Source organism: Oncorhynchus masou, chromosome 19, assembly GCF_036934945.1.
Source record: "Oncorhynchus masou masou isolate Uvic2021 chromosome 19, UVic_Omas_1.1, whole genome shotgun sequence".
NCBI lineage: Eukaryota > Metazoa > Chordata > Actinopteri > Salmoniformes > Salmonidae > Oncorhynchus > Oncorhynchus masou.
The window spans coordinates 14362640-14385949 of record NC_088230.1 but is presented as its reverse complement, the minus strand read 5'-3'; the positions used below and the strand labels follow the sequence as shown (position 1 = coordinate 14385949).

The 23310-nt window shown below is 46.9% G+C and overlaps 1 protein-coding gene across 1 annotated transcript; it reads left to right on the top strand.

Moving 5' to 3' along the window:
• The first annotated feature begins 4533 nt into the window (after positions 1 to 4533).
• LOC135505847 (ankyrin repeat and SOCS box protein 2-like) lies at positions 4534 to 18926 on the top strand. Its single transcript, XM_064925035.1, has 8 exons — positions 4534 to 4877; positions 15861 to 16030; positions 16172 to 16327; positions 16576 to 16821; positions 17307 to 17478; positions 17585 to 18173; positions 18295 to 18448; positions 18790 to 18926. The coding sequence occupies exons 1-8, from the start codon at positions 4534 to 4536 to the stop codon at positions 18924 to 18926; spliced, it is 1968 nt and encodes a 655-aa protein (XP_064781107.1).
• The last annotated feature ends 4384 nt before the right edge of the window (positions 18927 to 23310 follow it).

The window sequence follows — 23310 nt, the reverse complement described above, 5'->3', positions numbered from 1 at the left end:
TGTGTACTCAATAAATCTCTGAGACTTGAACCATCTGCCTCACGTGTCTAAATCTGGGTCTCACCCTAAGTCATGATAATAGGAACTGGCCATGACTGACCCAGCAGACTCGGACCAGCTCTGCATAACTGTCTCCTCAAACAAGGAGCCAACATTGGAAAACACAAGGAGTTAATACATAACTTTACGGAAAGATTCCACACCTTGGCGGAACACCATGACCATGCCGTCTGTGTATTTTTGGAACAATTCTGCTGACTATCTATTAGGCAGACTCTCAGTAACCCCACTACCTGTGGAGCTTCTCCCCAGCCTACCCATGCCTCCCAAGAACCTCGCTTACCTCTTCCGGAGAGCTATGCTGGGGATCCTGGAACCTGGGAGCAACAATCCACTGTTTGCCTTAGTCTGGCGGAAGTAAGGAAGGTGTTCGACTCTCTGCTGTCTGGGAGATAGGCGGCTTGGAAGCTTGTTCAACTGTCTCAAGACTCCTGTAGTGTGTCAGTCTACATGGTAGACTTTCGCACTTTAGCCCACAAGAGTGCCTGGAACCCAGAATCCCTATTTGACACATTTCTTCATGTATTATTGGAGGAAATGAAGGACGACCTTGCTCAAAGCCTTGACCATAAGGATCAATGGGTGACTACGGGAATGCAGTAGGAAGAGGAGGTCTGTTCCCGGGCACACGCGCCTGTCCACGGATTTTCCCTCGCCTCCGAAGAACCACGGAAATCTCCAACGCCTCCATTACCTAGAGAATCTGATGTCACACGAGTTCCCTCAGAAATCATAGAAGACTATCGATTCGCCTACTCCGGTGCCAGTGCAACAGGGCAGGGCTTGGTTGTCCCCTGAGGAATGTTTATGCAGACTGAGCTCTAAAAGCTGTCTGTATTGTGGAACTTCAGGACATTATACAGTGAGGCAAAAAAGTACGTAGTCAGCCACCAATTGTTCTCCCACTTAAAGAGATGAGAGAGGCCTGTAAGTTTCATCATAGGTACACTTCAACTATGACAGACAAAATGAGAAGAAAAAAATCCAGAAAATCATATTGTAGGATTTTTTATGAATTTATTTGCAAATTATGGTAGAAAATAAGTATTTGGTCACCTACAAACAAGCAAGATTTCTGGCTCTCACAGACCTGTAACTTCTTCTTTAAGAGGCTCCTCTATCCTCCACTCGTTACTTGTATTAATGGCACCTGTTTGAACTTGTTGTCAGTATAAAAGACACCTGTCTACAACCTCAAACAGTCACACTCCAAACTCCACTATGGCCAAGACCAAAGAGCTGTCAAAGGACACCAGAAACAAAATTGTAGACCTGCACAGGCTGGGAAGACTGCATCTGCAATAGGTAAGCAGCTTGGTTTGAAGAAATCAACTGTGGGAGCAATTATTAGGAAATGGAAGACATACAAGACCACTGATAATCTCCCTCTATCTGGGGCTCCACGCAAGATCTCACCCCGTGGGGTCAAAATGATCACAAGAACGGTGAGCAAAAATCCCAGAACCACACAGGGGGGCCTAATGAATGACCTGCAGAGAGCTGGGACCAAAGTAACAAAGCCTACCATCAGTAACAGATCTCTAGAGGAGATCTGCATGGAGGAATGGGCCAAAATACCAGCAACAGTGTGCGAAAACCTTGTGAAGATTTACAGAAAACGTTTGACCTCTGTCATTGCCAACAAAGGGTATATAACAAAGTACTGAGATAAACTTTTGTTATTGACCAAATACTTATTTTCCACCATGATTTGCAAATAAATTCATTAAAAATCCTACAATGTGATTTTCTGGATTTTTTCCTTCTCATTTTGTCTGTCATAGTTGAAGTGTACCTATGATGAAATTTACAGGCCTCTCTCATCTTTTTAAGTGGGAGAACTTGCACAATTGGTGGCTGACTAAATACTTTTTTTGCCCCACTGTACCATTCCAGTGTTTAATTGCTATATTGTAATTATCTTGCCACTATGGCCTATTTAGTGCCTTACCCCCCTTATCCTACCTCATTTGCACATAATGTATATAATTTTACTATTGTATTATTGACTGTATTATTACATGTGTAACTCTGTTGTTGTTTGTGTCGCACTGCTTTGCTTTATCTTGGCCAGCTCACAGTTGTAAATGAGAACTTGTTCTCAACTAGCCTAGCTGGTTAAATAAAGGTGCAATAAAAAATATAAAAAATTAAAAATTGACAGCCTTGGGAGAAACCTGGGCCTTTCTCCACAATAGTGTGTGTTTTGCACAAGTTTATGTTTGGTTTCCCCCGTTCTCTAGGCACTTTAAGTGTCAGCATCAACCGTGCCATATCTGAAGTAGGGCATTCCTATTCTGAGCGACACGTGGAAGCAAAGTTTGCCATCAAGGGTCAGCTTTTCAAAGAATGAAATCAAGACCCCCTTTGGAATATGTCAATAACATTGAGCTGCTGCTTTTTCTTCATTCGCCTGGAGGACAACACAGAGTGCAAGACATTTTCAAATCCTCATCCCCTCACGAGGACTGCAATCTGATAACTGCTAGTCTACTGTTAAAGTGTTTTGACTGCACACTGCAGACACTACAAAGTAGGTATAGCATGCCAGTAGGGTTTGTATTCCTTTAACCTTACTCAAGTTGCCTTCAGCCACATTACTTTATGTTTATGTTAACAGCCATGTTATTACTCAGCTGTATTGGGACAGCATGCATGCTTTCATCAATTGCACTTTACACTAAGTTGCCTTTAGACACGATTTTGTTTATTTGGTCACCAACGACAATGTCATTATTAAGCTGTAACTGCAGATCCAAAGAACAATGGTACACAAAACAATGACTTTGTGGAAATTAATGGTTAAATTACTGTTTATAATTGTATACTAGCACAGTTACTGTAGAGAAATCACATCAAGACAAGCCATGAATCAACCTAAGCATGTGGTATACAGTTTATGATTCTCTCATTTCAATTTATGAAATGATTAATTTATTTTGAGGAATATGATGTAATGCGATTACCGCTGTCTTACTCTATCATAACCAAAAACTAAGGACATTCTTCTCCATTAGTTTTGTTTTTGTCGTCATAGGAGACTTAGTAAACAAATTATGTACAGCTTAAAATCAAATCTTTGTTCTCAATTAAGCTTTTGGCTAAAGTACCCTCCCGTCGGTTTGATATAGGATTACTATTGTATGATGTGCTGATTTTTGGTCAATCCCAGCATTAACACTTATTGAGAGCTTGGTTTCTAAGTTAAATGTACGGAAGAATATTAGGGCCAAGTGAAGAGATAAATAAGCAGTGATTAGATTTTATTTGTTGCATGGATAGTACCTCTGTAGGGTAGTTGCAATACCAAGCAGTGATGCAACCAGTCAGGATGCCCTCAATGGTGCAGCTGTAAAACCTTCTGAGGATCAGAGGACCATGCCAAATATTTTCAGTCTCCTGAGCGGAATAGGTTTGGTCGAGCCCTCTTCGCAACTTTCTTGGTGTGCTTGTTAGTTTGTTGGTGATGTGGACACCAAGTAACTTCAAACTCTCAACCTGCTCCATTACAGCCCCGTTGATAAGAATGGGGGTGTGCTCGGTCCTCTTTTTCCTGTAGTCCACAATCATCTCCTTTGTCTTGATCACATTGAGGGAGAGGATGTTGCCCTGGCACCAAACGGCCAGGTCTCTGACATCCTCCCAAAAGGCTGTCTCGTCATTGTCGGTGATCAGGCCTACCACTGTTGTGTCATCAGCAAACTTAATAATGGTGTTGGAGTCGTGCTTGACCGTGCAGTCATGAGTGAAAAGGGAGTACAGGAGGGGACTGAGCATGCCCCCCTGAGCGGCCCCTGTGTTGAGGATCAGCGTGGCAGATGTGTTGTTACCTACCCTTACCACCTGGGGGCGGCCCGTCAGGATGTCCAGGATCCAGTTGCAGAGGGAGGTGTTTATTCCCAGGGTTCTTAGCTTATTGATGAGCTTTGCGGGCACTATAGTGTAGAACGCTGAGCTGTAGTCAATTAAAATAATTCTCACATAGGTGTTCCTTTTGTCCATGTGGGAATGGGCAGTGTGGAGTGGGATTGAGATTGCATCATATGTGGATCTGTTACGATGGTATGCAAATTGGAGTGGGTCTAGGGTTTCTGGGATGATGGTGTTGATGTGAGCCATGACCAGCCTTTCAAAGCACTTCATGGCTACAGATGTGAGTGCTACGGACAGTAGTCATTTAGGCAGGTTACCTTCGCTTTCTTGGGCCCATGGTCTATGGTGGTCTGTTTGAAACATGTGGGTATCCACACTATGTTCACAACACTGACTTTGCAAAAGGTTTTATCCTCAATCTTGAAACTCAAAATAGCACATGCAGTACATATGTCTCACAGTCTTGACATTCATATACAAATATAAAAAAAATAGTTTTAGCAGTTTTACTTTGACATACTGAATCGTGTTTTCAAAATGTAGTTCAGTTTTAGTGAATTTCATTGTCATGACTTTTGTATCCATGCAAATAGATCAACCATGGCTGTGGCCAGCATGTCCATGCCTGGAAGGATGGGCACCCCTAGAGGTCTTGATGACTACAGTCTTTACAGCGCCCTGTCAGATGAGGAGCTGATGCAGCTGGTCATTGAACGCAGCCTCACTGAGGACCACAACTCTATTGATGCCATTCAATCATCCCCACCTGTGTATTGGCAACCCAATTACCAGCCAAACCAATTTACCACCAACCAATTTATGACTGGTGTCAGGCAACCCTCTGCAACAAGGCACATGTATGACTTTCCCGGAGCCAACCCGAACCCAGCCAACCCACCTCCAAACCCCTCACCTGCAAACCCACCTTTAGCAGACCATATTATGTGAGTTTGTCAACCCTTTATCTTATTTTGACAATATGTGTGCCAGATAGGATGAGTATAGCAGGTTTATTATAATTCCAAAATGCCAAACATACAGTAGAAATCAGATGGTGGGTGACAGCTCTCTCTAACAGGGACAGCAGTAACACAGGGGTTCCATAATGGTGTCTCCTGATGAGGCTAATCTTTACATGACATGAGATACACTGAGTGTACAAAACATTAGAAACACCTGCTCTTTCCATGACATAGCCTGACCAGGGGAATCCAGGGGAAAGCTATGATCCCTCATTGATGTCACCTTTTAACCCCCTAGAGTCGATTGACACACCAGTGCGTCAATCTAAGTTACATAACAAAAACATCCCAGCAGTTTTTCTTGCATTGGATGCGTCTCAATCCACCGCATCTGCGGCGAAAGGTGTGAGAGCTAGAGCGGTGTTTGTCACACCATGAGACATTCACGAAAATGTGTCTTCTCACAAAAACGTCTGAGGCATCTGAACAGTTTGACCTACAAAACTATGGAAAGGGGGACTCACGAACACGATGGTGTTCTCTGTTTTCTTCTAAAATTCAGACAATTGAGACATGGATTGTGTATGTTGGGCCATTCAGAGGGTGAATGGGAAAGACAAAAGATTTAAGTGCCTTTGAACAGTGTATGGTAGTAGGTGCCAAGCGCACCGGTTTGAGTGTAGAGTCCATGTCCCGACGAATTGAGGCTGTTCTGATAAAAGAGCGTGCAACTCAATATTAGGAAGGTGCTGCTAATATTTTGTACACTCAGTGTACAATGACTATACCAAACATTAGGAACACCTTTGTAATATTGAGTTGCATCCCCCCTTTTGCCCGCAGAACAGCCTCAATTTGTCATGGACTCTACATGGTGTCGAAAGCTTTCCACAGGGATGCTAGCCCATGTTGACTCCAATGCTTCGCACAAAAGTTGGCTGGATGTCCTATGGGTGGTGGACCATTCAAGATGTCATGTCTTGTTATGTCTGTTCCTGTCCTTTCTCTTCACTCTCTCTCTCTGCTGGTCTTTTTAGGTTACCTTCTCTGTCTCTCATTCTTCAGCTGTTCTACATCTCCTCTAGCTAGCTCATTCACTCTTTCACACCTGTTCTCTCTTCCCCTCTGATTAGGTCTCTATTTCTTTCTCTGTTCCTGCTACTTTCAGTGTCTGATTCTTGTTTGTGTTTTTTGATGCCAGAAGCAAGCTGTCGTCTCGTTTGCTTCCACCTTGTCCTGTCCTGTCGGAGTCTGCGTGGCAGGTGCATCCTGCACTATACTAACGTTCTTTTTGTTCCGCTGACAACGTTGGAAGAGGATTTATGCCATTCCTGTTTTTCATTAAAGAACTCTGTTTTCTGTTAAAACCGCTTTTGGGTCTTCACTCAAGTTCATAACAGAAGAATCAGACCAAGAATGGACCCAGCGGCTCCGGACCCTTTTCACTCCGCCGTCGAGATCCAGGGAGCGATGCTAGGCAGACACGAGGAGGAATTGTCTGCTGCTCGACATGCCGTTGAGACCCTGGCCGTCCAAGTCTCCGACCTCACAAGACAGGTTCACCAACTCCACCTCGATCCACCGCCCACTTCCAGGGTTTCCGAGTCTCCGGAGCCCAGGATCAACAACCCGCCGTGTTACTCTGGGAGCCCACTGAGTGCCGCTCATTCCTCACTCAGTGTGATGTGGTGTTCTCTCTCCAGCCCAACACTTACTCCAGGAGCGCAGCCCGCACGCCTACGTCATTTCTCTCCTTACCGGACGGGCGCGTGAGTGGGGCACGGCAGTCTGGGAGGCGAGGGCTGAGTGTATTAACCAGTATCAAGACTTTAAGGAGGAGATGATACGGGTTTTTGACCGTTCTGTTTTTGGGGAGGAGGCTTCCAGGGCCCTGTCTTCCCTATGTCAGGGGAATCGATCCATAACGGATTATTCTATTGAGTTTCGCACTCTCGCTGCCTCAAGTGACTGGAACGAGCCGGCTTTGCTCGCTCGTTTTCTGGAGGGTCTCCTCGTCGAGGTTAAGGACGAGATCCTCTCCCGGGAGGTTCCTTCCAGTCTGGACTCCTTAATAGCTCTCGCTATTCGCATAGAGCGACGGTTTGATCTTCGTCGCCGAGCTCGTGGAAAGGAGCTCGCGTTCTCCGCTGCTCCCTCTCACATCACTGCCACCTGCCGCATCACTGCCACCCTCCTCCGCCGGCTCGGATGCTGAGCCTATGCAGCTGGGGGGTATCCGCATCTCGGCCAAGGAGAAGGAACGGAGAATCACCAATCGCCTCTGTCTCTACTGCGGCTCCGCTGGTCATTTTGTCACCTCATGTCCAGTAAAAGCCAGAGCTCATCAGTAAGAGGGCTACTGGTGAGCGCAACTACTCAGGCCTCTCCTTCTGGATCACGCACTACTTTTCCGGTCCATCTCCGCTGGCCCGGTTCATCTGCTTCCTGCAGTGCCTTGATAGACTCTGGGGCGGAGGGCTGTTTTATGGACGAGACCTGGGCTCGGGAACATGACATTCCTCTCAGACAGTTAGGGGAGCCCACGGCCTTGTTCGCTTTAGATGGTAGTTCTCTCCCCAAGATTCAGCGTGAGACGCTGCCTTTAACCCTCACTGTCTCTGGTAATCATAGCGAAACCATTTCTTTTTTAATTTTTCGTTCACCTTTTACACCTGTTGTTTTGGGTCATCCCTGGCTAGTGCGCCATAACCCTTCTATTAATTGGTCTAGTAATACTATCCTATCCTGGAATGTTTCTTGTCATGTAACCTGTTTAATGTCTGCTATCCCTCCTGTTTCCTCTGTCTCTACTTCACAGGAGGAGCCTGGCGATTTGACAGGGGTGCCGGAGGAGTATCACGATCTGCGCACGGTGTTCAGTCGTTCCAAGGCCACTTCTCTCCCTCCACACCGGTCGTATGACTGTAGTATTGATCTCCTTCCGGGAACTACTCCCCCGGGGTAGATTATACTCTCTGTCGGCTCCCGAACGTAAGGCTCTCGAGGATTATTTGTCGGTTTCGCTCAACGCCGGTACCATTGTCTCCTCCTCCTCTCCCCGCCGGAGCGGGGGTTTTTTTTGTTCAGAAGAAGGACGGGTCCCTGCGCCCATGCGTGGATTATCGAGGGCTGAATGACATAACAGTTAAGAATCGTTATCCGCTTCCTCTTATGTCTTCAGCCTTCGAGATCCTGCAGGGAGCCAGGTTTTTCACCAAATTGGACCTTCGTAACGCCTACCATCTCGTGCGAATCAGGGAGGGGGACGAGTGGAAGACGGCGTTTAACACTCCGTTAGGGCACTTTGAATACCGGGTTCTTCCTTTCGGCCTCGTTAACGCTCCAGCTGTCTTTCAGGCACTAGTTAACGACGTCCTGAGAGACATGCTGAACATTTTTGTTTTCGTTTACATGGACGATATCCTGATTTTTTCTCCGTCTCTCTCGATTCATGTTCAGCACGTGCGACGCGTCCTCCAGCGCCTTTTGGAGAACTGTCTTTATGTGAAGGCTGAGAAGTGCATTTTTCATGCCGCCTCTGTCCCTTTTCTCGGTTCCGTTATTTCCGCTGAGGGCATTAAGATGGATCCCGCTAAGGTCCAGGCTGTCATTGATTGGCCCGTTCCTAAGTCACGCGTCGAGCTGCAGCGCTTTCTGGGCTTCGCTAATTTCTATCGTCGTTTCATCCGTAATTTCGGTCAGGTGGCAGCTCCCCTCACAGCCCTTACTTCTGTTAAGACGTGCTTTAAGTGGTCCGTTTCCGCCCAGGGAGCTTTTGATCTTCTTAAGAATCGTTTTACATCCGCTCCTATTCTTGTTACACCTGACATCTCTAGCCAGTTTGTTGTTGAGGTTGACGCGTCAGAGGTGGGCGTGGGAGCCATTCTTTCTCAGCGCTCTCTCTCTGACGGCAAGGTCCATCCTTGCGCGTTTTTCTCTCATCGCTTATCGCAGGCAGAACGTAACTATGATGTTGGTAATCGCGAACTGCTCGCCATCCGCTTAGCCCTAGGCGAATGGCGACAGTGGTTGGAGGGGGCGACCGTTCCTTTTGTCGTTTGGACTGACCATAGGAACCTTGAGTACATCCGTTCAGCCAAACGACTTAATGCGCGTCAGGCTCGTTGGGCTCTGTTTTTCGCTCGTTTCGAGTTTGTTATTTCTTATCGTCCGGGCTCAAAAAACACCAAGCCTGATGCTTTATCTCGTCTCTTCAGTTCTTCTGAGGTCTCCACCGACCCCGAGGGGATTCTCCCTGACGGGCGTGTTGTCGGGTTGACTGTCTGGGGAATTGAGAGGCAGGTAAAGCAAGCACTCGCTCACACTCCGTCGCCGCGAGCTTGTCCTAGGAACCTTCTGTTCGTTCCCGTTCCTACTCGTCCGGCCGTTCTTCAGTGGGCCCACTCTGCCAAGTTAGCCGGCCACCCCGGCGTTCGGGGTACGCTCGCTTCCATTCGCCAGCGTTTCTGGTGGCCCACTCGGGAACGTGACGCGCGTCGATTTGTCGCCGCTTGTTCGGTCTGCGCGCATACTAAATCTGGGAACTCTCCTCCTGCCGGCCGTCTCAGACCGCTTCCCATTCCCTCTCGACCGTGGTCTCACATCGCTTTAGATTTTATCACCGGACTGCCTTCATCAGCGGGGAAGACAGTTATTCTTACGGTTGTCGATAGATTCTCTAAGGCGGCTCATTTCATTCCTCTCGATAAGCTCCCTTCTGCTAAGGAGACGGCTCAGATCATTATCGAGAATGTTTTCCGAATTCATGGCCTTCCGTCTGACGTCGTTTCCGACAGAGGCCCGCAGTTCACGTCTCAATTTTGGAGGGAGTTTTGCCGTTTGATTGGGGCTTCCGTCAGTCTCTCGTCCGGCTTTCATCCCCAGTCTAACGGTCAAGCCGAACGGGCCAATCAGACTGTTGGTCGCATTTTACGCAGTCTTTCTTTTCGTAACCCTGCGTCTTGGTCAGAACAGCTCCCCTGGGCAGAGTACGCCCACAACTCGCTTCCCTCGTCTGCTACCGGTCTATCCCCTTTTCAGTGTAGCCTCGGGTACCAGCCTCCGCTGTTCTCATCTCAGCTCGCCGAGTCCTGCGTCCCCTCCGCTCAGGCTTTTGTCCAGCGTTGCGAGCGCACCTGGAAGGGGGTCAGGTCGGCACTTTGCCGTAATAGGGCGCAGACTGTGAGGGCCGCTAATAGCGTAGGACCAAGAGTCCTAGATATTGTTGCGGTCAGAGAGTATGGCTCTCCACTCAGAACCTTCCCCTTAAGACAGCTTCTCGCAAGTTGGCCCCGCGGTTCATTGGTCCGTTCCGTATTTCCCAGGTCATTAATCCTGTCGCAGTGCGACTTCTTCTCCAGCTATCTTCGTCGCGTTCACCCGGTCTTCCATGTCTCCTGTGTTAAGCCCGTTCTTCGCGCCCCCGCTCGTCCCTCCCCCCCATCCTTGTCGAGGGCGCACCCACCTACAGGGTTCGTAAGATTTTGGACATGCGCCCTCGGGGCCGTGGTCATCAGTACCTAGTGGATTGGGAGGGGTGCGGTCCTGAGGAGAGGAGTTGGGTTCCCTCTCGGGACGTGCTGGACTGTTCGCTGATCGATGATTTCCTCCGTTGCCGCCAGGTTTCCTCCTCGAGTGCGCCAGGAGGCGCTCGGTGAGTGGGGGTACTGTCATGTCTTGTTATGTCTGTTCCTGTCCTTTCTCTTCACTCTCTCTCTCTGCTGGTCTTTTTAGGTTACCTTCTCTGTCTCTCATTCTTCAGCTGTTCTACATCTCCTCTAGCTAGCTCATTCACTCTTTCACACCTGTTCTCTCTTCCCCCTCTGATTAGGTCTCTATTTCTTTCTCTGTTCCTGCTACTTTCAGTGTCTGATTCTTGTTTGTGTTTTTTGATGCCAGAAGCAAGCTGTCGTCTCGTTTGCTTCCACCTTGTCCTGTCCTGTCGGAGTCTGCGTGGCAGGTGCATCCTGCACTATACTAACGTTCTTTTGTTCCGCTGACAACGTTGGAAGAGGATTTATGCCATTCCTGTTTTTCATTAAAGAACTCTGTTTTCTGTTAAAACCGCTTTTGGGTCTTCACTCAAGTTCATAACAGAAGAATCAGACCAAGAATGGACCCAGCGGCTCCGGACCCTTTTCACTCCGCCGTCGAGATCCAGGGAGCGATGCTAGGCAGACACGAGGAGGAATTGTCTGCTGCTCGACATGCCGTTGAGACCCTGGCCGTCCAAGTCTCCGACCTCACAAGACAGGTTCACCAACTCCACCTCGATCCACCGCCCACTTCCAGGGTTTCCGAGTCTCCGGAGCCCAGGATCAACAACCCGCCGTGTTACTCTGGGGAGCCCACTGAGTGCCGCTCATTCCTCACTCAGTGTGATGTGGTGTTCTCTCTCCAGCCCAACACTTACTCCAGGAGCGCAGCCCGCATCGCCTACGTCATTTCTCTCCTTACCGGACGGGCGCGTGAGTGGGGCACGGCAGTCTGGGAGGCGAGGGCTGAGTGTATTAACCAGTATCAAGACTTTAAGGAGGAGATGATACGGGTTTTTGACCGTTCTGTTTTTGGGGAGGAGGCTTCCAGGGCCCTGTCTTCCCTATGTCAGGGGAATCGATCCATAACGGATTATTCTATTGAGTTTCGCACTCGCTGCCTCAAGTGACTGGAACGAGCCGGCTTTGCTCGCTCGTTTTCTGGAGGGTCTCCTCGTCGAGGTTAAGGACGAGATCCTCTCCCGGGAGGTTCCTTCCAGTCTGGACTCCTTAATAGCTCTCGCTATTCGCATAGAGCGACGGTTTGATCTTCGTCGCCGAGCTCGTGGAAAGGAGCTCGCGTTCTCCGCTGCTCCCCTCTCCACATCACTGCCACCTGCCGCATCACTGCCACCCTCCTCCGCCGGCTCGGATGCTGAGCCTATGCAGCTGGGGGTATCCGCATCTCGGCCAAGGAGAAGGAACGGAGAATCACCAATCGCCTCTGTCTCTACTGCGGCTCCGCTGGTCATTTTGTCACCTCATGTCCAGTAAAAGCCAGAGCTCATCAGTAAGAGGGCTACTGGTGAGCGCAACTACTCAGGCCTCTCCTTCTGGATCACGCACTACTTTTCCGGTCCATCTCCGCTGGCCCGGTTCATCTGCTTCCTGCAGTGCCTTGATAGACTCTGGGGCGGAGGGCTGTTTTATGGACGAGACCTGGGCTCGGGAACATGACATTCCTCTCAGACAGTTAGGGAGCCCACGGCCTTGTTCGCTTTAGATGGTAGTTCTCTCCCCAAGATTCAGCGTGAGACGCTGCCTTTAACCCTCACTGTCTCTGGTAATCATAGCGAAACCATTTCTTTTTTAATTTTTCGTTCACCTTTTACACCTGTTGTTTTGGGTCATCCCTGGCTAGTGCGCCATAACCCTTCTATTAATTGGTCTAGTAATACTATCCTATCCTGGAATGTTTCTTGTCATGTAACCTGTTTAATGTCTGCTATCCCTCCTGTTTCCTCTGTCTCTACTTCACAGGAGGAGCCTGGCGATTTGACAGGGGTGCCGGAGGAGTATCACGATCTGCGCACGGTGTTCAGTCGTTCCAAGGCCACTTCTCTCCCTCCACACCGGTCGTATGACTGTAGTATTGATCTCCTTCCGGGAACTACTCCCCCGGGGTAGATTATACTCTCTGTCGGCTCCCGAACGTAAGGCTCTCGAGGATTATTTGTCGGTTTCGCTCAACGCCGGTACCATTGTCTCCTCCTCCTCTCCCGCCGGAGCGGGGGTTTTTTTGTTCAGAAGAAGGACGGGTCCCTGCGCCCATGCGTGGATTATCGAGGGCTGAATGACATAACAGTTAAGAATCGTTATCCGCTTCCTCTTATGTCTTCAGCCTTCGAGATCCTGCAGGGAGCCAGGTTTTTCACCAAATTGGACCTTCGTAACGCCTACCATCTCGTGCGAATCAGGGAGGGGGACGAGTGGAAGACGGCGTTTAACACTCCGTTAGGGCACTTTGAATACCGGGTTCTTCCTTTCGGCCTCGTTAACGCTCCAGCTGTCTTTCAGGCACTAGTTAACGACGTCCTGAGAGACATGCTGAACATTTTGTTTTCGTTTACATGGACGATATCCTGATTTTTTCTCCGTCTCTCTCGATTCATGTTCAGCACGTGCGACGCGTCCTCCAGCGCCTTTTGGAGAACTGTCTTTATGTGAAGGCTGAGAAGTGCATTTTTCATGCCGCCTCTGTCCCTTTTCTCGGTTCCGTTATTTCCGCTGAGGGCATTAAGATGGATCCCGCTAAGGTCCAGGCTGTCATTGATTGGCCCGTTCCTAAGTCACGCGTCGAGCTGCAGCGCTTTCTGGGCTTCGCTAATTTCTATCGTCGTTTCATCCGTAATTTCGGTCAGGTGGCAGCTCCCCTCACAGCCCTTACTTCTGTTAAGACGTGCTTTAAGTGGTCCGTTTCCGCCCAGGGAGCTTTTGATCTTCTTAAGAATCGTTTTACATCCGCTCCTATTCTTGTTACACCTGACATCTCTAGCCAGTTTGTTGTTGAGGTTGACGCGTCAGAGGTGGGCGTGGGAGCCATTCTTTCTCAGCGCTCTCTCTCTGACGGCAAGGTCCATCCTTGCGCGTTTTTCTCTCATCGCTTATCGCAGGCAGAACGTAACTATGATGTTGGTAATCGCGAACTGCTCGCCATCCGCTTAGCCCTAGGCGAATGGCGACAGTGGTTGGAGGGGGCGACCGTTCCTTTTGTCGTTTGGACTGACCATAGGAACCTTGAGTACATCCGTTCAGCCAAACGACTTAATGCGCGTCAGGCTCGTTGGGCTCTGTTTTTCGCTCGTTTCGAGTTTGTTATTTCTTATCGTCCGGGCTCAAAAACACCAAGCCTGATGCTTTATCTCGTCTCTTCAGTTCTTCTGAGGTCTCCACCGACCCCGAGGGGATTCTCCCTGACGGGCGTGTTGTCGGGTTGACTGTCTGGGGAATTGAGAGGCAGGTAAAGCAAGCACTCGCTCACACTCCGTCGCCGCGAGCTTGTCCTAGGAACCTTCTGTTCGTTCCCGTTCCTACTCGTCCGGCCGTTCTTCAGTGGGCCCACTCTGCCAAGTTAGCCGGCCACCCCGGCGTTCGGGGTACGCTTCGCTTCCATTCGCCAGCGTTTCTGGTGGCCCACTCGGGAACGTGACGCGCGTCGATTTGTCGCCGCTTGTTCGGTCTGCGCGCATACTAAATCTGGGAACTCTCCTCCTGCCGGCCGTCTCAGACCGCTTCCCATTCCCTCTCGACCGTGGTCTCACATCGCTTTAGATTTTATCACTGGACTGCCTTCATCAGCGGGGAAGACAGTTATTCTTACGGTTGTCGATAGATTCTCTAAGGCGGCTCATTTCATTCCTCTCGATAAGCTCCCTTCTGCTAAGGAGACGGCTCAGATCATTATCGAGAATGTTTTCCGAATTCATGGCCTTCCGTCTGACGTCGTTTCCGACAGAGGCCCGCAGTTCACGTCTCAATTTTGGAGGGAGTTTTGCCGTTTGATTGGGGCTTCCGTCAGTCTCTCGTCCGGCTTTCATCCCCAGTCTAACGGTCCGGGCCGAACGGGCCAATCAGACTGTTGGTCGCATTTACGCAGTCTTTCTTTTCGTAACCCTGCGTCTTGGTCAGAACAGCTCCCTGGGCAGAGTACGCCCACAACTCGCTTCCCTCGTCTGCTACCGGTCTATCCCCTTTTCAGTGTAGCCTCGGGTACCAGCCTCCGCTGTTCTCATCTCAGCTCGCCGAGTCCTGCGTCCCCTCCGCTCAGGCTTTTGTCCAGCGTTGCGAGCGCACCTGGAAGGGGGTCAGGTCGGCACTTTGCCGTAATAGGGCGCAGACTGTGAGGGCCGCTAATAAGCGTAGGACCAAGAGTCCTAGATATTGTTGCGGTCAGAGAGTATGGCTCTCCACTCAGAACCTTCCCCTTAAGACAGCTTCTCGCAAGTTGGCCCCGCGGTTCATTGGTCCGTTCCGTATTTCCCAGGTCATTAATCCTGTCGCAGTGCGACTTCTTCTCCAGCGCTATCTTCGTCGCGTTCACCCGGTCTTCCATGTCTCCTGTGTTAAGCCCGTTCTTCGCGCCCCCGCTCGTCCCTCCCCCCCCATCCTTGTCGAGGCGCACCCACCTACAGGGTTCGTAAGATTTTGGACATGCGCCCTCGGGGCCGTGGTCATCAGTACCTAGTGGATTGGGAGGGGTACGGTCCTGAGGAGAGGAGTTGGGTTCCCTCTCGGGACGTGCTGGACTGTTCGCTGATCGATGATTTCCTCCGTTGCCGCCAGGTTTCCTCCTCGAGTGCGCCAGGAGGCGCTCGGTGAGTGGGGGGGGGTACTGTCATGTCTTGTTATGTCTGTTCCTGTCCTTTCTCTTCACTCTCTCTCTCTGCTGGTCTTTTTAGGTTACCTTCTCTGTCTCTCATTCTTCAGCTGTTCTACATCTCCTCTAACTAGCTCATTCACTCTTTCACACCTGTTCTCTCTTCCCCCTCTGATTAGGTCTCTATTTCTTTCTCTGTTCCTGCTACTTTCAGTGTCTGATTCTTGTTTGTGTTTTTTGATGCCAGAAGCAAGCTGTCGTCTCGTTTGCTTCCACCTTGTCCTGTCCTGTCGGAGTCTGCGTGGCAGGTGCATCCTGCACTATACTAACGTTCTTTTTGTTCCGCTGACAACGTTGGAAGAGGATTTATGCCATTCCTGTTTTTCATTAAAGAACTCTGTTTTCTGTTAAAACCGCTTTTGGGTCTTCACTCAAGTTCATAACACAAGATACACACAGGAAACTGTTGAGTATAAAAACCCAGCAGCGTTGCAGTTCTTGACACAAACCGGTGCACCTGGCACCTACTACCATACCCCATTCAAAGGCACTTACATTTTTTATCTTGCCAACATTTTATGACCATTTTCCCCTTAATCTTTGTCTATGCCTTAGAGATGTGAGACCCCTGGTGCCTGTGATTGAGAATGGTGATTTAAAGGCCTTAAAAGAAATAGTGAAATGCAATCCAAAGAGTCTCTTTGTACCAAATGAGGATGGATGGATTTCTCTACACGAAGCTGCATATTACGGTCAAGAAGAATGCCTCAAGATTATATTAAGAGGTGAGGGTGAAACAAAGAAAAGTGTAATTGAGAATCCTTTCTAGTTTTTAAACTATTTTATCTTCCTCAATCTCAGGAAGACCCTTTATCAGTACATGCTGATTGTTTTTAACGTGCTTGGGTCTGTTATATTTCCCACAGCCCATCCTGGGATAGTGAACACATGTGGTACATACAATCAGACCCCACTTCTTTTGGCTGCCATCTTTCACCATGTGAATTGTGTGGAGTGCCTTCTAGACAGAGGTGCAAATCCCAACATTGCCAATAACGACGGAGAAACACCACTCTTGAAAGGTAAATAACTGATTTCAAAGCTGTTCTGTCAAGAGGTTCAATAGTGAACAGTGTGATATGAAACGTAGCCAGGTTGTCTGTATGACTCAACTCTGTGTTAGCTCTGGGGCGAACACAAGTTTTGAGGTCTCAAGCTAGGTTACTGGTCATACCGGTGAAGTCCACCGCTGTTATACAATCAGTTTATGTTTTACAAACAGCAAATCCAACCAAAGTTATCTGTGTTGTTTCTCACATTCCGTTTTCAGCTTGTGGGAAGCCCAATGCAGAGATTGTAGACCACCTCCTAAAGTATGGAGCCTCAGTGCACAAGGCTTGCGTTCAGGGTGTGACACCTCTCCATGAAGCAGCCGGGCATGATAACGTGGAAATTTGCCAGATGTTGTTGGATGCCGGGGCCAAGCTTAATGCAGCCAATATCTACGGGATAGACCCTTTCTTTACGGCAGCACAGAACGGGAGAGTGGAGGTGTTGTCTTTCCTGATGAGCAAAGGTAAAGTTTTCAAATTTTGACAACCAACTTTAAGATTATTTGAATTGATTATATTAAATAAGCAATATCACTTTATCCATCCTCAAATCATGTCAATAATGTCCAAAGTCATGCAGCAGGTCATGACAAGCCCTTATTGAATACACTTTTGGGAATGCATGACCCTTTATGACTTTGAACGGCACAGTGTCTGTGTGCGAACACATACAATTGTTGATCCATGAAATAGTCCCAATGGCATGAAAATGAAATCCTACAACCCAAACTGAACCTGAAAATGTCTTCTATGTTCAAAACCTATTGGGTTTCCGAGTATCGGATGCCTATATCTTGAAGAAAGTATTCCATTCCTTACAACGCCATGAATAGATTAAAAAATAACCATTAAGCATCCAGACGATCTGTTGCTGGTGGTGTTACGGTGTTGCCACTTTTCCAGGATTTCAACATTGTATTCATTTTGACTATTCTCCTGTGTATTGTAGGGGTTGATATGAACTGCCAGGCATGTGATGGGGCAACACCCTTGTACGAGTCAAGTAAGAATGGTCACAAGGAAGTTGTGGAACTGCTTCTATCTCAGAAAGCAGATGCAAACCGAACAACCAAGTCTGGCCTCCTGCCTCTTCATGTTGCTGTCCAGAAAGGACATTTTGAGTGAGTGCAGTGAATTAATTGATTGGTTAATTCAAAGCATTGATTTCTCTTTGAAAAAAATAATAATATAAGTGTGAAAAGTGATCTCTTTGCTTCCCTTTTGTAGCATTGTATCCATGCTGATCCCTGCCACAAGTAAGGCCAAAGTTCAATGCAGTGGCATCAGTCCCCTCCACCTGGCTGCTGAGCACAACAGGGACTGGATTCTAGAAGTGCTTATCAAGGGAGGATATGACGTCAATCTCCAGCTGGCAGAAGACCGATCCAAAATGTATGAGGACCGTCGCAGCACAGCGCTCTACTTCGCTGTCGCCAACAACAACCTAGAAGCCGCAGAAATGCTTCTGGAGGCCGGCGCTAACCCCAACCTTGACATGTTCAACCCTCTTCTTATCGCTGTGAGGCGGGGTTGCATGGAAATGATCACAGTGCTGGTGGAGCATGGAGCTAACATGAACGCGTCCATCCTCACACACCCCTGCTCCTTCCCGGCAGTAGTCATGCTCGGTATGAAGTATTCACAAATCCTGAAGTATCTGATGGACAATGGCTGCGATGCCCTTTCCTGTTTCGACTGCACATATGGCAGCAAGCCACACCCACCCCTGAAAACTTTAAGTAGAGGCAGAGGCTTCACCGAAACTTTGCGCTACGCTACCGATGAGGACGAAGCTCCAATCAAAATGTACATCCAGGTAGGTTGGGTTAATTTGCAATACAGACAGTTTGCTGGTCTATTTGTTTCCAATTCCATCTCAGCTCAATACACCTATTATTGGCTGTTCTTTGAATCCACTTTGAACCCTTTATTTTCAGTTCTGTGAGACGATCAACGATCCGACGATAAGTTGCTGGGCTGGGCCCATCATAGACACGCTCCTGGATTATGTTGGCCATGTGAAACTCTGCTCCAGGCTGATTGAGCACCTGGATAGCAACCATGACTGGGCAGGGATCAAAGTGAAAGCAAGTAAGTGAGCTTATGACAGCGATCTCCACTAATAACAGAGCTTGGAGTATTGCATTTACCATGATATAATCATTAGGGTCTGTGTTCACTTAGGGTCAATTACCTTGAGAAATTAGCATGTATCACAAAGTTTCATGCAAATTAAGCATGGGTGTCAATGGGATATGTCTGCATAATGTCAGGTTGCTCATGAGTATTTATTTTCTAAGGTTATGCCCTTATTTTTGTACTGTTGCATACTTGTTACCTTGACTATTCTGATGTGTGTTAGCCAGATAAATATGTTGCTCTCCAATCGCACAATCCATTTTAATAAGCAACTTCTTTGCACTTTCTTTCAGTGCCACCATATTCACTGATGAAGCTGTGTAGGCTGAAGATCCGTCAGCAGGTTGGAATCCCCAGACTGAGGAACATTGACACCCTGCCCCTCCCACCAATACTAATCAAGTTCCTTAACTATAAAAAGGGAGATTGACTGAATGTCTCAAATCTATTTTTAATTTGTCGATTCCATGATTCATCTCCAATAAAAAAAATGTATATTGTATAAAAGCCAAATGAGAGGAAGAGGGAATGTATCTTTGCCCAGTTGCATGCTGTTTAAAAGGTTTGATTTGATATTATAATGGCAAGAGTAACATTTTAATCAAACTATTGTACATTGTATGTATACATTTAATATTTTAGAGGTACACTCTTAGCATCTTTTTTCTATCTAGAACCTTAAAGGGTTCCCCAGCTGTCCCCATAGCAGAACCCTTTAAAGAACCCTTTTTGGTTGCAGGAAGAACCCTTTTGGTTCCATGTAGAACCCTTTCTACAGAGGGTTTTACCTGTAACCCAAAAGGGTTCTACCTGCAACCAAAAGAGATTATCCTATGGGGACATCCAAAGAACCATTTTGGAACCCTTTTTTCTAAGAGTGTAGAATCCTTGGGTTTGGTTAGCAACAGCCACACGGACTCTTATGGCCTACTAAATTAATGTTTACCCTGCGCAGTGAGATTTTTTTTTACACTAAAAGAAAGTGAAATTGCTTTGTAGATGTGATCGCATCGGAGAATGAAGCACAGCTTGGAACGCTTCTTGGGCAATCAGATCAAATTATCAATACGGAACCATCTGTTTTATAATTGAAGTGATATAGTTATTTGTATTGTGTAGGTTGGTTGGTTGCCATTGGTGGGTGGAGCTATTTCAGTGTTTTATTTCAACTTTAAAAAAATAAAAAATAAACTGAAGTAAAATGATTGATGGCTACTGCAGATTGACAATGTATTATGACTCATGCATTGCTAAATGCTATCACCAGTGCTTGCTTAAAGCATGAAAGCACAGCCATACAATGTCTAAAAACAAAAACAAACACTGTAAACAAAGTCTGAACATTTTGTTTAAAAAGTCAATTATTTTATTTGATCTACTACAGTAGTTGAGGTCAGAGTCGACGTGCATCAGGCTGTATATATCTGGTGTTCAAACAATGTAATATGAAATTAAATTATAGCTTTGATGTTGATTGGGAACTTGTAGAAAATGTACAGTCTGTGTTTTGTATTTGGAAAAAAAACAAAAAAATAAACAAGGTTGAGCATCTGAAAATGAGTTTGTTTTATGTGTCTGTGTATGCTTATGACATCATGTAAAAGAGGGGCGGAACAAGAATAAGGGGAAGCCTTCAGACCAAGTTGACCTTTGACCAACTCAGGTAAACAACTTACATAGCATCATCTTGTACATCATATTGACCTTACCTTTGAAGTAAACTTTCAAACAATATCCCTTATTATAATTCAGATGAAATCTTTAAAATGCATAGCTCTACTAAACACTATTCGAAATTTTAAGGATCGACGCTGGAGATGAGAAGCAAGTTCAGGGAGTGAACATTTACTGGAAAATGGACATCAAACCAAAACAAGAACAGTGTATGGACAGGGGGAACGAAACAACATAAAGACAATAATGCTGACACGGGGAACCAACTGAAGAACAGACAGATATAGAAGGGCAATCAATAAAGTAATGGTGTCCAGGTGAGTCCAATATTGCGCAGCTGCACGTCATGATGGTGACAGGTGTGCGTAATGAAGGGCAGCCTGGCGCCCTCGAGTGCCAGAGGGGAGAGCGGGAGCAGGCGTGACAGAAATACCATCGTGAAGTATTTCAGGAATGTCTCGTGTCATCTTGGGAGACACAAACAAGTTTGCTAACACTTCCTCAGTTACCTGTTATGTAACACATTATAAATACATTATTTGTATTTATGCATGTATAAAGGTGAGTTTGTTTTAAGGAACTATTAGTGCAATATAGGACTTGCTATGAACCTGTTTTGCAATAACTTGATCTGTTGAGCCAGTCCTTGCAATCAGTTTCATCTCGATTAATGGTTTTATTCTCCAGACTCCAAGCAGCAAACCAAGTGGCAGGGTGGCCAATAATATATCAAACAAGAACTGTGACTTTTAGCTTCAGTTATGTTGCCTGTAGCATCATTTCCTGTTTTTCATATCATCACTCTAATAAATGTGTTCATTGTTACAGGAGCAGTTTCAGTTTTTAAGAACCGGGTTACACCTTGCCTGAATTGATTCTGGGAAATGCTTCTCTATGCAAGCTTCAAACATCCTAGCCAATTAACAATAGTTGGTCCCACAGTCACCACCTCTTTGCATATTAAGGCTACCCTGCAATGAGTTTCACCACGTTGATTCCTTTACTGCTAGTATGCAAAATTCATCTGGCACCAGTGTGTTCTTGGTTTGCACCCAGTTTCAAAATGCCTTGATCACACTGACAGCGTCTGTGCCTTTTGGTACACCAGAAGTACATTCATTTCCAATGGAACGCTGCGTTTGCCTTGCAGCATTGCAATGCAGAGGCAGTTGAAGTGCGTTATGTGTGGTGCATACATTGGATTTATCGAACATATGCATCAAACTGTATGCATAGAATGCTTGACAGAAATGGTAGCAGAAGGAGAATTTTGAACTTTTGTTGCACACATACCCAGATGATAATCCGTACCATTTTGCACAATGACATTGTCGGTGTGATTGAGGGGTAACACTTTTACTATGGTTGTTGAAACAGTGCCAGATCTCAAAATCTCATTATCTGTGTTTGTTGACACCAGTTGACCCCCAAGGACAGGTTTTACTATGGATGCTTCCCATCCATGTACTTTTGGGGGATTTTCAGGCTCATTGTCTGCTGTTCATTGGTTTACATCACAGCTAATTGGTTTGTAGGTAGCCAGTGGTGTAAATTACTTAAGTAAAAATACTTAAAATACTATTTAAGTAGTTTTACAGCATGCGTGCTTGAGTTCTACGTACAAACATAGATATTATTTAATCTAAACACATCAGCAAATGTTTGTATCTGGCACTCAGCGCACCATGCTTGATTGAGGAATGTCACATTATCAAATTACACTCATGCTTATAGAAGTGGTGGTCATTCATCAACACACCTTCTCATATTGTAACAATGTGAGGCTCTCAGCATATCAGCATTGGGCTGGGACTTTTAGCAGGTGCCCATATCTTCCCGCATTTCGGCATGCACTATTTGGTTTTGGTATTTCATTAGGATCCCCATTAGCTGTTGCAAAAGCAGCAGCTACTCTTCCTGGGGTCCACACAAAACATGAAACATGACATAATACGGAACTTTAATAGACATGAACAGCTCAACGACAGAACATCATAATTATTTTAAAGGCACACTTAGATTACATATCAATAAATACACACAAACTATCTAGGTCAAATAGGGGTGAGGCGTTGTGCTGTGAGGTGTTGTTTCATCTGTTTTTTTAAATCAGGTTTGCTGTTTATTTGAGCAATATGAGATGGAAATAATGACTATATAATACTGTACACTTTCTTGAATTTGTTCTGGAATTGGGGACTGTGAAAAGACCCCTGGTGGCATGTCTGGTGGGTTAAGCGTGTGTGTCAGAGCTGTGTGTAAGTTAACTATGCAAACAATTGTGACCGACTGGCTCAAATTGGTCATACGTGTTCAGAGATACAGAGATACACCATGCCATATCATACACAACAGTTAAGGAACAATGGGAAAGTAATTTTGCTTTGAAAGTTGATAAACTTGTAAACTCACTTCTGAGAAAATGGCCTTTGAATCTTTTGGTACTACTACTGGGAGAAAGGAGAGGAGCGCTAGATTCATATGAGGGGTTCATGGCTCTGTTCAAATGCAACTTTGATCATCCACCGGAGGGCAGAGAGGGAGGTGTGCGCCTACTCCAATTAAGGCAGGGGGAACAGTCGGCTGCAGAGTATGCGCTCACCTTCCAGACAGTGGCAGCATCCAGAGGATGGAATAAGCTGGCACTTCGTACACTATTCAGAAGAGGTCTGCGCGAGGAGTTCCAGACGGAACTGGCCTTGTTGAGATGACAATCTCTCCTTGGACTCACTCATTGCGATGGCCATCCATCTGGATAACCTACTTCGGGAGCATCTGTACCCTCCCTCCCTCCCTCCCTCAATGAACACTGGATCAGAGCCTGAACCCATGTAGGTAGGGGTCACACACCTCCCCACGGAGGGCACCAGTTCCAGTGGTGTCCGGCGCTTCCTGATCTGGGATCCACAAGAGCAGAGGGATGGTCACATGATCTTCCACCTCTTGGGGCAGGATTGAGTATTCCATCTTCATCACTTTCTGCTAAACTCTTTTTGGTGTCCATCACACTAGTTGACTGTCCCTCATGTACAGTGTCTACAGCATTAGTGGATTCCGGTGCAATTGACCAGACCCTTGCATCCTCTCTTAACATCATCTCATAACCGCTCTCCTCTCCTTTCCTGGTTCAAGCCCTCAAT